General features: G+C 34.3%; 1 protein-coding gene across 1 annotated transcript in view; it reads right to left on the bottom strand.

The window, feature by feature from the left end:
* The window catches only part of CATSPERE (catsper channel auxiliary subunit epsilon), a 256,584-nt gene that overhangs the window by 164,639 nt on the left and 76,276 nt on the right, over window positions 1-15,669 (bottom strand). Inside the window, exons 7-8 of the mRNA XM_057727707.1 lie at window positions 11,739-11,816; window positions 2,030-2,136 (exon numbers count right to left, since the gene is read on the bottom strand). Coding sequence (XP_057583690.1) covers window positions 2,030-2,136; window positions 11,739-11,816 — 185 coding nt within the window. The remainder of the gene's footprint in view (window positions 1-2,029; window positions 2,137-11,738; window positions 11,817-15,669) is intronic.

The raw sequence follows: 15,669 nt of genomic DNA on the forward strand, positions 1-15,669 counted from the left end.
TAATGGAAATAAAAACAAAAATAAATAAGTGGGACCTAATGAAACTTCAAAGCGTCTGCACAACAAAGGAAACTATAAGCAAGATGAAAAGACAACCCTCAGAATGGGAGAAAATATTTGCAAATGAATCAACAGACAAAGGATTAATCTCCAAAATATATAAACAGTTTATCCAGCTCAATTTCAAGAAAACAAACAATCCAATCCAAAAATGGGCAGAAGACCTAAACAGGCATTTCTCCAAAGAAGACATACGGATGGCCAAGAGGCACATGAAAAGCTGCTCAACATCACTCATTATTAGAGAAATGCAAATCAAAACTACAATGAGGTATCACCTCACACTGGTTAGAATGGGCATCATCAGAAAATCTACAAACAGTAAATGCTGGAGAGGGTGTGGAGAAAAAGGAACGCTCTTGCATTGCTGGTGGGAATGTAAATTGATATAGCCACTATGGAAAACAATATGGAAGTTCCTTGCAAAGCTAAAACTAGAACTACCATATGACCCAGCAATCCCACTGCTGGGCATATACCCAGAGAACATCATAATTCAAAAAGACACATGCACTCCAATGTTCATTGCAGCACTATTTACAATAGCCAGGACATGGAAGCAACCTAAATTTCCATCAACAGATGAATGGATAAAGAAGATGTGGTACATACATACAATGGAATATTACTCAGCTGTAAAAAGCAATGAAACTGGGACATTTTTAGAGACATGGATGGACCTAGAATCTGTCATACAGAGTGAAGTGAGTCAGAAAGAGAAAAACAAATATTGTATATTAACACATATATGTGGACTATAGAAAAATGGTACAAATCAACCGGTTTGCAAGGCAGAAATAGAGACACAGATGTAGACAACAAACATATGGACACCAAAGTGGGGAAAGCGGGGAGGGTTGTGGTGGGGGGAATGAATTGGGAGATTGGGATACCAAATTGTACACTCTAAATATATGCAGTTTATTGTAAAAAATAAGAAAATAAAAAGTTAAAAAAAAAACCCAATTGAAAAATGGGCAGAAGATCTAGATAAACATTTCTCCAAAAAAGACATACACATCCAACAGGCCCATGAAAAGATGCTCATCATTGCAAATTATTAAAGAAATGCAAATCAAAACTATAACGAGGTACCACCTCACACCAGTCAGGATGGCCATCATTAAAAAGTCTACAAATAGTAAATGCTGGAGAGTGTAACGAGAAAAGGGAACCCTCCCATGCTGTTAGTGGGAATGTAAACTGGTACAGCCACTATGAAAAACACTATGAAGGTTCCTCAAAAAACTAAAAATAGAGTTGCCATATGACACTGCAATCCCACTCCTGGGCATATATCTGGACAAAACTATAATTTGAAGAGATACATGTACCCTGATATTCACTGCAGCACTACTTACAATAGCCAAGACATGGAAACAAACTAAGTGTCCATTGACAGATGAATGGATAAAGAAGATGCAGTATATATACACAACAGAATATTACTCAGCCATAAAAAAGAATGAAATAATGCCAGTTGCAGCAACATGGATAGACCTAGAGATTATCATACTAAGTAAAGTAAATCAGAAAGAGAAAGACAAATACCATATGATATCACTTATATGTTGAATCTAAAATATGACGCAAATTAACTTATCGATGAAATAGAAACAGATTCACACACATAGAGAACAGACTTCTTGTTGCCAAGGGAGAGGGGGAGTAGGTGACGGATGGAGTGGAGACTGGGATTAGTATATGCAAGCTATTATATATAGGATGGATAAACAACAAGGTCCTGCTGTGTAGCACAGGTAACTATATTCAATATTCTGTGATAAACCATAATGGAAAAAATATGAAAAAGAATGTATATACTGTATATGCATAACTGAATCACTTTGCTATACAGTAGAAATTCCATGAAATTCCACTAGGGTTTTTAAATTTCCTGAAGTTTCTGATAATTATTTTACTTAATTTTAAAGATGAATTTTATATCTGAAACTTAAAAATTAAATACCCATTCTTCATTTTTCTATGTGGAAAATAAACTTTTCTCCTCAGAATTGTATATATGGTAGGCTTCTGTCCCAAAGTGGCCAACTGCTTGCTAAGTATTATGGAATTCTGTAAGAAAAAAAAAATCCTCTTTTTAATCTTGCCATGGCCAAAACTATTCTGAAATTACATCATGATATATTGAATTTATTATTTCAGCTGACATTGTTTATATTTACAAATTTACCACATTTTCAAGATTCAGCTTTGTTTTCTTCCTATTATGTAGCCTCCTCCCCATTAGAACTTTATGAATTATAAATGTCATAATACAATTTCCAACATGTTGAAAATACTATGCACAGAATCCTGGATAAACTGAGATTATGGAGGCTCTTAAATAAATGCTTTTAGTTTTAATGCAATGAAATATGTAATGGAGTTCCTAAAACAAATCTGTTGGAATTATTTCTATATGAACCTGACTTCAAAACAACATACCCTTTCAAGGCATATTTCAAATATATCTGGAGGCTCTAAGAAAAATTCTGTTAGTATAAAGATAGATCTGACATGCTCCCTCTTTTTCTCATGAGATTTAAGGAGGTGTTGAAATGACTGGAATTATACCTAATAAAGTATTTTTAGAATAGAGGTAACAGTTTCATTATGAGGAATCCCTAGAATAAAAAATCAGATAATGAGGGCCAGTCTAGAATCCTCCAATAATGCTCCTGCTTAATTTCCTAGAAATATGCCAACCATCTACAAAGCAACCTTTGAGATTGCTATAATGAGTATCAGTAAAGGTGTAATCATTGGAACTATGGGATTCTGTAACAGGAGGATTTAAAAACTATGTTCTGAGAGTAGGAATGGTAGTCAGGGAAGGATTTCCTGAAGAATACACCTTTAATGATTTTGATAGAGAAAAATATATTTGCCTGGTAAATACTTGATAAATCATAGGATCTTTTAAATTTTGTTTCTAAAAATCTCATTCACTATTCAGAATTTTAAATGCAACTATCTTTCATATACCTGCAAAGGAAAAGAGCAAATGGAGCATTCTTAATGTAGCACAGGATAAGATGGAAATAAAATACAACAAGCAACCTATTCAACAAGATGATAGAAAAAAGGATAGACTAAGAAAAAGTTAAGACAATTATGTAAACAAGCTTAAGAACATGTTTCTCCATTAACAAGGTAATTCATGGTCATTAAAGATGATGTTATAAATATAGAAAAAAATTACCACAAAGAAATAATCAAAAGTATGAAAAACACATTTAGGATATTTTTTTAGGACTTACCAAAAGTAGGTTACTGTTATGTATTCATGTTATATAACCTGAAGTCTATATAAACATCATTTTAAATGACAGCATAATATTCCATTGAGTGAATTATCATTACTTACATAACACTCCCCTATTGAACATTTAGGTAGCTTTATTTTTTTTTTCACTTTTGTAAATATTATTGCCATGGACATTATCAGATACAATCTTTTTAGGACTATTTATTTTGATTAGATTCTTGAAAATGTGATTACTGGATCAAAAGTTATGAACACTTTAAAAATTCTTGATACAAACTGAGCAAAGTGATTTCTAAAAGGCCTATGCCAATTTATTTTATTACTATTAATCATTATCAGCAAATTTCACTATCTAGTGCCAAACTTTTTGTACTTTTTAAAAAAGTATTCTTCTAGTTGTAACATCAATATATGGTTATATGTGTTGCTAAATTTAATATATATCTTTTGTTTCTTTCTCCATTTTTCAGCAGCATTTGAAACATTGGACTAATCATCCCCCTTTTTAAAAACTTTATTTATTTATTTTTGGTTGCATTGGGTCTTCATTGCTGCACACAGGCTTTCTCTAATTGTGGAGAGCAGGGGCTAATCTTTGTTGCAGTGCGCTGGCTTCTCATTGTGGTGGGTGGCTTCTCTTGTTGTGGAGTACAGGCTCTAGGTGTGCAGGCTTCAGTAGTTGTAGCATGTGGGCTCAGTAGTTGTGGTGCATGGGCTTAGTTGCTCCACGGCATGTGGGATCTTCCCAGACCAGGGATTGAACCTGTGTCCCCTGCACTGGCAGGCAGATTCTTAACCACTGCACCACCAGGGAAGTCCCTAATCTCCCCTTTAGAGGGGATGTTTCTCTTTTACTTGGCTTGCAAGCACTTCAAACCAGTATGTCCAAAACTGAACTGCTGCCTCGAGGCTCTGCCTCCCAAAACAGCATTTATAAATATTTGTTGAATAAATAAAGAAAATAATCTCGCCACCCAAAGAAGAGTAAAGCTCTCTCACAATACAACTGTGAAAGGAGCATTCCAGACAGAATTAAAAACAGTTACAAAAGCTCTAAAGTGGGAGAGGAATTATTATATTTGAGGAATTAAAAGGAAGATACTGGCTAGAGTATAGTAAAAGGGAGACTAGTAGGGGAAAGGTTAAAGAAAAGATAGGCAGGGGCTATATCATGCTAAGCATTGTAGGATGTAGGAAATAGTTTGGATTTTATTCTTAGTACAATGGGCAAATGTTAATGGAATTTTTAAATAGAATTTTAACTATTTTATTTTGAAATAATTTCAGTCACAAGAACTGAGTCAACTTTCCCTAATGGCAATAGCTTACATAATCTTAGTGCATTGTCAAAACCAAAAAATTGATATTGATACATTAGTGAGACCTTATTCAGATTTCACCGGTTTTTTATAGGCACTTCTTTCATTGTGTATGATTCTGTGAAATTTTATCACATGTCAATTCAAGTAACCATCACCACACTCAGAATATAGAATTATTTCTTCACAAAGAAGAAACTCTCTCGTATTATCCCTTAATGGTCACCACTGCCCACGAATTCTAACTTTTGGCAACCACCTGTGTGTTTTCAATTACTACAATTTTGTCACCTCTAAAATGTTATAAAAATGGAATCATACAGTATGTGACACTTTAAAATTGGCTTTTAAACTCAGCATCCATCCAAGTTGTTGTGTGTGTCGACAGTACAATCCTTAAACATAAGAGCTAACACTATGAAACACTTAGAAGAAAATAGGAGAAAAGCTTCATGACTTTGGAATTGGCAATGATTTCATGGATATGACTCCAAAGGCATAAGCAACAAAGGGAAAATAGACAAAATTAAAAACTTTTGAGTATTGAAACAAAAAACTGTCAAAAGTGCAAAAAGGGAAGCCACAGAATGGAATAAAATATTTGCAAATCATATATATGATAAGGGATTAATATCCAGACATATAAACAACTCCTAACACTCAACAACAACAAAAATAACCCAATTTTTAAAATAGGCAAAGGACTTGAATAGACATTTCTCCAGAGAAGATTATATAAATAGCCAAAAAGCACATGAAAAGATGGTCAACACTGCTAATCATTAGGGAAATTCAAATCAAAACCATGATGAGATACCACTTCATACCCACTAAGGTGGCTATTATAAAAAAAAAAAAAAAGGAGGAGTGACATCAGCAAGGTGGTAGACAAGGAGGTCCTCCTACAAAACCACAATATAATAACTATCCTCAGATGAAAATAGTCCTAGGAGAGCTCCAGAGTACAATTAAGAAGCTTCAGCAACCCAGTGGAGCACAAAAACTGAGGATGTTTCATAGAAAAGTGTAGGAAGCATTTTACCTGCATTATTCCAACCTCTAGGCCAGCACAGCTCAAGGCCAAGAAGAATCCCTTAGCCACAACTTCCCATGGGGGGAAAGTAGAGAAGGGGGACCCCAGCAGTCCTCTCCACCATCATGGACCTCCACAGCCATCTCTACTGGGTACCCCTTCACCAATGTGGACCCCAGTATATGCAAGCATAAATATCACTGGTGAAAATAAATTTAATACATTAATTTTAAGACAAAAATTATTTTATGACCTAACATGATTTATCCTGGAGAATATGCATGTGAGAAGAATTGTTTTCTTCTGCTGTTGGATAGAAAGTTCTGTATACATCCATTAGATCTATATGCTCTATTGTGTTTTCCAAGTCAGCTGTTTTTTTAAAAATTGCTTTTCTGTCCAGATGTTCTATGCATTACTGAAAGTGGGGTATTTAAGATTCTTATTATTATTGTATCACTATTCATTTCCCCCTTCAAACCTATCAATATTTACTTCATATATTTATGTTCTCTGATGTTGGGTGCAAGTATATTTATACTTGTTATATTATCCTGTTGAATTGATCATAATATATCATAATATAATGACCTTCTTTGCCTCTAGAGACAGGTTTTGACTAGAGTCTACTTCATGTGATGTAGGAATAGTGATCTTATATTTAGAAAATCCTAAGGAAGCCACCAAAAACTGTTAGAACTAGTCAACAAATTCAGTAAAGTTGCAGGGTACAAAATCAATATGCAGAAATCAGTTGCATTTCTATATACTAACAATGAACTATTTGAAGAAGAAATAAAGGAAACAATCACATTCATGATAGCATCATAAACATGAAATACTTGGGGATAAATTTAACCAAGGAGGTGGAATATCTGTAAGCAAAATAACTATAATGAAATAAATTTAAGAAGACACAAATAAATGGAAAAATATTCCATGTTCATGGATCAGAAGAATTAATATTGTTAAACTGTCCATGTTACTCACAGCCATCAACAGATTCAATATAATCCCTATCAAAATCTCAATGGCATTTTTTCACAAGAGTAGAAAAAATAATCCTAAAATTTGTTTAGACCCACAAAAGACCCCAAATAGCCAAGACAAGAAAGAATAACAAAGCCAGAGACAATCACACTCTGAATTCAAACTATAATACAGAACTATAGTAATCAAAACAGTATGGTGCTAGCATTAAAATAGACACACATAGCAAGGAACGGAATCAAGAGCAAAGAAATAAACCCTTGCTTATATGGTTAACCAATATTTGACAAGAAAGCCAAGAATGTTCAATAGGGAAAGGATAGTCTCTTCAATAAATGGTTCTGGAAAAACCTGATAATCATGTGCAAAAGAATGAAATTAGAACCCTACTTTATACCAATCACAAAAATTAACTCTAAACAGATTAGAAACAAACATAATACCTGAAACTGTAAAACTCCTAGAAGAATTCAGGGGAAAAGCTTTTTAACATTGGTCTTGGTGTTGATTTTTTGGATATGAATATGACACCAAAAGCACAAGCAACAAAGGAAAAAATACATCAAACTAAAAAGCTTCTACACAGCAAAGAAATAATCAACAGAGTAAAAAGGCAGCCTATGGAAAGGGAGAAAATATTTGCAAGTCATATATGTGATAAAGGGTTTATATGGAAAGTATGTAAGGAACTCAGACAATTCAACAGCAAAAAAAAAAAAAAAAAAAAGAATCTGATTAAAAAAATGGGAAGAGGGACTTCCCTGGTGGTGCAGTGGTTAAGAATCTGCCTGCCAATGCTGGGGACATGGGTTCAAGCCCTGGTCTGGGAAGATCCTACATGCCATAGAGCAACTAAGCCACAATTACCAAGCCTTCACTCTAGAGCCCATGAACCATAACAACAAACCCACATGCCACAACTACTGAAGCCCATGCACCTAGAGCCGGTGCTCCGCAACAAGAGAAATCACTGCAATAAGAAGCCCACACACTGCAAGAGTAGCCCCTGCGCTCCACAACTAGAGAAAGCTCATGTGCAGCAACAAAGACCCAACACAGCGAAAAATAAATAAACAAATAAATAAATATTTTAAAAAACAGGAAGAGGAATTGAATAGACATTTTCCCAGAGAAGACATACAAATGGCCAAAAGGTACATGAATAGGTGTTCAACATCACTAATTATAAGGGAAATGCAAGTCAAAACTGCAGTAAGATAGCATCTCACACCACTTAAGATGGCTATTATCAAAAAGACAAGAAAGAACAAATGCTGAAAAGGATATGGAAAAAAGGGAACTCTTGTGCACTGTTGGTGGGAATGCAAATTGGTACAGTCATTATGGAAAACAGTAATGCAAGGTCCTCAAAAATTAAAAATAGAACTATCATGTGATCCAGCAATCCCACTTCTGGGTGTATATCCAAAAGAAAGGAAAACAGGACACCTATCAAAGAGATAACTTCACTCTCATGCTTATGGCAGCATTATTTACAATAGTCAAGATATGGAAACAATCTAACTGTCCACCAATGGGTGATTGGGTAAATAAGATGTGATGTATATAAATATTAAGTGAAAAAAGTCAGACGGAGAAAGAGAAATACAGTATGATCTCATTTTCATGTGGAATCTAAAAATGCTGAACTCATAGAAACAGTAGAATGGTGGTTAAAGGGGATGAGCAGTGGGTGAAATGGGGGAGATGTTGGTCAAGTTATAAGATGCATAAGTTCTGGGGAATCTAATTTATAGCATGGTGATAATAGTTAACAATACTCTACCAAGTACTTGAAAGTTGCTGAGAGAGTAGATCTTAAATGTTCTTACCACAAGAAAGAAAATATTAACGTGTGAGGTGATGGAGGTGTTAAAAACTCTACTATGGTAATCATTGCACAATATATAAGTATATTAAATCAACACTTGTATACTTTAAACTTACACAATGCTACAGATCAATTATATTTCAATGAAGCTGAAAAAAAGAAACCAACACTTATTAAAAACAAAGCAAAATGAAACAAAACCCAACCCCAAATTCATCACCTCTAGAATGGATAAAAAATTTGTGGTGTGTTGAAACAATGAATATCATACAGCAATGAAAATGAGCAAATTATAGGTATATATAACATGGATAAATCTTACAAAATGATGACAAAAATTAAAAAGCAATATGCACACTGTATATAAAACATGACTCCATTTATTTAAAGTAGAAAAACAAAAACAAAACCCTCTAAACTGCATTGTTTAAGAATCATGTGGTAAACTAAAGAGAAAAGCACAGCAGCTGTTATCACAAAAGACTCAGAATAATGGTTACCTCTAGAGGAAGGGAAGGATTATGTCCATACAAGCACCTCTATGGTGGAGCAATAAATTATGTTCATGCAGGTGGAAAATATGGGGACCTTCTGTTTATTGTTAATGTTTTATTTCTTGATAGTGGTTATATGGTTATTTATTATTATTCACTAAACTGGATACTTAGCTTTTATGTTTTTTTCTTTATGATATAATTCATAGTTAAAATGGTGAAGGAAAAAAAAACCTCAAAATTAAACACTGAGCCTTTCAATGGTTATTTAAGTGTGTGTACAAATAAGTTATCCTATACCCCATCCCTGAGCCACACCCTACTGCTGGTTCTCTTTTCCCTGGTGTGGGTATTGGGAAAAGGGTAAGGCTCAGATAGTGATGCAAGACAGGAGTGGGTGGAGGTTCAAAGGTGACATAAAGCACAGAAATGAGTTAAACATAAGGGATTATTTTGAGTTCAAAGTCAGGGATGGTTAAGGGTTAAGGAAGAGAATGAAGAATGAAGAGTCAGAGATAGAATTAGGATTTGAGTGTCTGTTAGGCACATTACATGCTGGCTGATAACAACTCAAACAGACAATTTATATTTTGCCAGAGATATTTTGTTGATTTATCAAAACTGCAATATTAAAATAATCCCTTCAAACTACTCAAGTGAAAAAAATCCTGGTTTGGCCATGGCAGGCATCTTGGAGGCAGTGATACCTGACTTGAGAACTAAAAGATGAGTAGATGAAGAAAGGAAATGGGTAGTTGCTATAGAGAGAATGGCATAAGCAGACACAGATGCATGGAACAGCAGATGTGTGCAGGGAGACAGCAGAGTACTGCTGCTGGAGACACGACATGTGGAGAACTTAAGGCTGGAGAAGAGTGGCAGAGATGGGATACTTAGGGCTTGGTGTGCCACGTTAATAGTCTAAGAATTGAGTCTATGTTGTTTGTCAGCTCGTACAGCTCAATATCAAAAAAACAAACAACCCAATCAAAAAATGGTCAGAAGATCCAAAAAGACACTTCTCCAAAGAAGATTTACAGATGGCCAACAGGCACATGAAAAGATGCTCAACATTGCTCATTATTAGAGAAATGCAAGTCAAAACCACAATGAAGTATCACCTCATACCAGTCAAAAAGGCCATCATTAAAAAGTCTACAAATAATAAATGCTGGAGAGGGTATGAGGAAAAAGGAACCCTCCTACACTATTGGTGGGAATGTAAATTGGTGCAGCTACTATGGAAAACAGTATAGGGTTTCCTTAAAAAACTAAAAATAGAACTACTATATGATCCAGCAATCCCACCCCTGGGAATATATCAGGAGAAAACTATAATTTGAAAAGATACATGCACTCATATTTTCACAGCAGCACTATTTACAATAGCCAAGACATGGAAGCAACCTAAGCGTCTACTGACAGATGAATGGATAAAGAAGAGGTGGTATTTATACACAATTGAATATTACTCAGCCATAAAAAAGAATGAAATAATGTCATTTGCCGCAACACAGATGGACCTAGAGATTATCATACTAAGTGAAATAAGTCAGACAAAGATAAATATCATATGATATTGCTGATATGTGAAATCTAAAACAAAAATACAAATGAGCTTACACAAAAAACAGAAACAGACTCACAGATATATAAAACAAACGTATGGTTACCAGAGGGAAAAGGGAAAAGGGGAGGGAATCACTTTGCTGTACACCTGAAACTAACATAACATTGCAAACCAACTATATTTCAATAAAAAATTTAAAAAGGGAAATGTACTTAATGTTTCTGAATTGTACTCATAAGAGTGTTTAAAATGGTAGATTTTATGTTGTGTATATTTTCCCACAATAAAAATTGATAGATCTAAAGGATGAATAAATGCATGAATTGAGAAAAAAAGAGACTATGCTGTTTGCAATGGAGAAATGTTTTAAGGAAAAGATGCGACCATGAATAAACATGGAAATTAAAAACAAAAAAAGCAAAGTATTAGGTATATATGAACTAAATAATGTTAAATTGTGCATATTTTCAGTTAAAAGATTAGAAATTAAGTAACAGTAATACTTAAAGTGTTTAATTACCATTAATTTATTTTACTCCCTCTAAAGTTGACTGCCAAATAAAACAATTAATTGATTGGTTGTCATTCTGATTTATCAGTCCATCTCTTGTAAATTTCATTACCATGAATCATGACAACATGGTATTAAAAAATCAGATCTTGACTCATTGACATAACGAATCCCACAAGAAACTAAAACTTCTCAATTTATGTTTCTCTTCTATACATTTTAGTTGTAACAGAAAGAACTTGAATCTTGAAATTGGTAAATTTGTAATGGGTAAAAACAAAGGACTTATTTATTCACTGCATTGCAATTTTAGGAAAATCATTAGTCTCAAGTGGTAAAGGATTCAATAAAGGACTAAACAGATTTTTGAAGAATGACTTCAACACAGATGCTCAAGAAACACCTTTAAAGCATTGTAAGTCAGCCTCTTCGTGAATAATGTTCATAGAAACTACAGAGAATGCTCAATAAGAATTCTAAAGAAAGATTTATAATTGTAGAGATAGAGCACAAGTTCAAAATCACTAAAAAGACTAAACTAAATTTAATGGATAATTAAAAGGTATTTAGTTCTAGGCTGCTTAGAATAGATTATTCACAGCTCTCAACAAAGAAAGGTAGCATGTTATTTTATCTATGATGATAATGTTTCCACCTACCAGGGAAGGTTCGTCTGCATTCCATAGCAACTCATTAGCGTCTGCGTTTTCTGGATCGTATATCCATATAACGATAACCTACAAAATAAAATGTGTTTGCCTTTCTTTACATTTTGGACAAATTTTATTTTTAGTTGTGGCAAAACATAACCATAAAAATGTTTATAAAATTTCAAGTATCTCAATTAAAAAAAATCAAAGTAATATGTTTTGCTTTTAACAAGAGAAACAACCAAAAGAATTAACATCCTCTACAATCCTGAGGTAACTAATGTTAAAACTTTATATGAATGCTTATGTCTTTTTCTATACCCACAAATAGACACAGCAGCCTCCCCACGCACTCATACACTTTTTACAAAAATGAAATTACACCATTCATGTTATTTATAATTTGCTTTTGTCACTTAATACACCAGATCCATTTCAATAGATGCAGATCTAATCCATTCTATTGTTTTCTTCTTGAATAGACAATTTATTCTATTATAAAAATAAATTATATTAAAAGTACAGTGAAAAGTGTTTGTCCCACCCTGTACTTCATCACTCGATTCCCACAAGTCTACTACACCCTGCAAGTAATATTGGTAAGTTTTTTTATATTTCTATAAAATTTTTGTGCATAACCAATGTTATTTCTCTCCTTTTTATATAAATGCTAGTGTGCTAAATGCATTTTTAAATATTATATTCTTCACTTAAAGTTATATCTTAGAGATCTTTAAATATTCTCATTAATTTTTCATATTATTTTACATATTATTACAAATTATGGAGAAACAATAATTTAACAAGTAACCTACTGATAAATATTTCTTTATATCCTTTGCCATTACAATCAAAGTTATAATGAGCAACTCTGAACATATACTATTTTGTACCTTTGAGTATTCCTAAAAGTGGAATTGTCAAATCATAGAGTATATGCATTTGTAATTTTTTAAGCTCTTTATTGGAACATAATTGCTTTACACTTTTGTATCAGCTTTTGAGGTACACCAAAGTGAATCAGCTGTATTTATACATATATCCCCACAACCCCTCCCTCCCGCAACTCCCTCCCACCCTCCCTGTCCTGGCCCTCTAAGGCATCACCCATCATTGAGTTGATCTCCCTTTGTTATAGAGCAACTTCCCACTAGCTATCTATTTTACAGTTGGTAGTATATCTATGTCTATGCTACTCTCTCACTTCGTCCCAGCTTCCCCTTCACCCCCTGACCCCCAAACCCATGTCCTCCAGTCCATTCTCTGCATCTGCATCCTTATTTTTGCCCTGTCACTGGGCTCATCAGTACCTTTTTCTTTTTTTAAGATTCTGTATATATGAGTTAGCATACAGTATTTGTTTTTCTCTTTCTGGCTTACTTCACTCTGTATGGCAGACTCTAGGTCTATCCACCTCATTACATATAGCTCCATTTCACTCCTTTTTATGGCTGAGTAATATTCCATTGTATATATGTGCCATATCTTCTTGATCCATTCATCTGTTGATAGGCATTTAAGTTGCTTCCATGTCCTGGCTACTGTAAATAGTGCTGCAATGAACATTATGGCACAGGTTTCTTTTTGGATTATGGTTTTCTCTGGGTATATGCCCAGGAGTGGGATTGCTGGATCATATGGCAGTTCTATTTTTAATTTTTTAAGGAACCTCCAAACTGTTTTCCATAGTGGCTGTACCAACTTACATTCCCAACAACAGTGCAGGAGGGTTCCCCTTTCTCCACACCCTCTCCAACATTTCTTGTTTCTAGATTTTGTGATGATGGCCATTCTGACCAGTGTGAGGTGATACCTCATTGTGGCTTTGACTTGCATTTCTCTCATGATTAGTCATGTTGAGCAACTTTTCATGTGTTTGTTGGCCATCTGTATGTCTTCTTTGGAGAAATGTCTGTTTAGGTCTTCCACCCATTTGTGGATGGGGTTATTTGCTTTTTTGGTATTAAGCTACATGAGCTGCTTGTATATTTTGGAGATTAATCCTTTGTCTGTTGCTTTGCTGGCAAATATCTTCTCCCATTCTGAGGGTTGTCTTCTCATCTTGTTTATGGTTTCTTTCACTGTGCAAAAACTTTTAAGTTTCATGAGGTCCCATTTGTTTATTCTTGATTTTATTTCCATTATTCTAGGAAGTGGGTCAAAAAGGATCTTGCTTTGATGTATGTCATAGAGTGTTCTGCCTATGTTTTCCCCTAGGAGTTTTATAGTGTCTGGCCTTACACTTAGGTCTTTAATCCATTTGGAGTTTTTTGTGTGTGTGTATGGTGTAAGGAATTGTTCTAATTTCATTCTTTTACATGTTGCTGTCCAATTTTCCCAGCACCACTTATTCAAGAGGCTGTCTTTTTTCCACTGTATATTCCTGCCTCCTTTGTCAAAGATAAGGTGCCTATATGTGCTTGGGTTTACCTCTGGGTTGTCTATTCTGTTCCATTGATCTTCCTTTCTATTTTTGTGCCCGTACCATACTGTCTTAATTACTGTGGCCTTGTAGCATAGTTTGAAGTCAGGAAGCCTGATTCCACCAACTCCATCTTTCCTTCTCAAGATTGCTTTGGCTATTCAGGGTCTTTTGTGTCTCCACACAAATTTTAGGATTTTTTGTTCTAGTTCTGTAAAAAATGCTATTGGTAATTTGATAGGGATTGCGTTGAATCTGTAAATTGTTTTGGATAGTATAGTCATTGTCACAATGTTGATTCTTCCAATCCAAGAACATAGTATCTCTCTCCATCTGTTTGTATCATCTTTGATTTCTTAAATCAGTGTCTTATAGTTTTCTGCATACAGATCTTTTGCCTCCCTAGGCAGCTTTATTCCTAGGTATTTTATTCTTTTCGTTGCAATGGTAAATGGGAGAGTTTCCTTAATTTCTCTTTCTGCTCTTCCATTGTTAGTGTATAGGAATGCAAGAGATTTCTGTGCATTAATTTTATATCCTGCTACTTTACTAAATTCATCAATTAGTGCTAGCAGTTTTCTGGTAGAATCTTTAGGGTTTTCTATGTATAATATCATGTTATCTGCAAAGAGTGACAATTTTACTCCTTCTCCAATTTGGATTCTTTCTATTTCATTTTCTTCTCTGACTGCTGTGGCTAAAACTTCCAAAACTATGTTGAATAATAATCGTGAGAGTGGGCACCCTTGTATTGTTCCTATTCTTAGAGGGAATGCTTTTAGTTTTTCACCATTTAGAATGATGTTGGCTTTTGGTTTGTCATATATGGCTTTTATTATGTTGAGGTAATTTCCTTCTATGCCCATTTTCTGGAGAGTTTTTATCATAAATGAGTGTTGAATTTTGTTGAAAGCCTTTTCTGCATCTTTTGAGATAATCATATGGTTTTTATCCTTCAATTCGTTCATATGATGGATCATATTGATTGATTTGCATATAATGAAGAATCCTTGCATTCCAGGGATAAACCCCACTTGATCATGGTGTATGATCTTTTTAATGGGCTGTTGGATTCTGTTTGCTAGTATTTTGTTGAGTATTTTTGCATCTATATTCATCAGTGATATTGGCCTGTAATTTTCTTGTTTTGTGACATCTTGCCTGGTTTTGGTATCAGGGTGATGGTAACCTTGTAGAATGAGTTTGGGAGTGTTCCTCCTTGTGCTATATTTTGGAAGACTTTGAGGAGGATAGGTGTTAGCTCTTCCTTAAATGTTTGATAGAATTCGCCTGTGAATCCATCTGGCCCTGGGCTTTTGTTTGTTGGAAGATTTTTAATCACAGTCTCAATTTCTGTACTTGTGATTGGTCTATTCATATTTTCTATTTCTTCCTGGTTCTGTCTTGGAAGATTGTACTTTTCTAAGAATTTTCCATTTCTTCCAGGTTATCCAATTGATTGGCATATAGTTGCTTGTAGTAGTCTCTCATGATCTTTCGTATTTCTACAGTGTCAGT

The sequence above is a fragment of the Hippopotamus amphibius genome, chromosome 3, assembly GCF_030028045.1.
Source record: "Hippopotamus amphibius kiboko isolate mHipAmp2 chromosome 3, mHipAmp2.hap2, whole genome shotgun sequence".
In the NCBI taxonomy this organism is placed as follows: Eukaryota; Metazoa; Chordata; class Mammalia; order Artiodactyla; family Hippopotamidae; genus Hippopotamus; species Hippopotamus amphibius.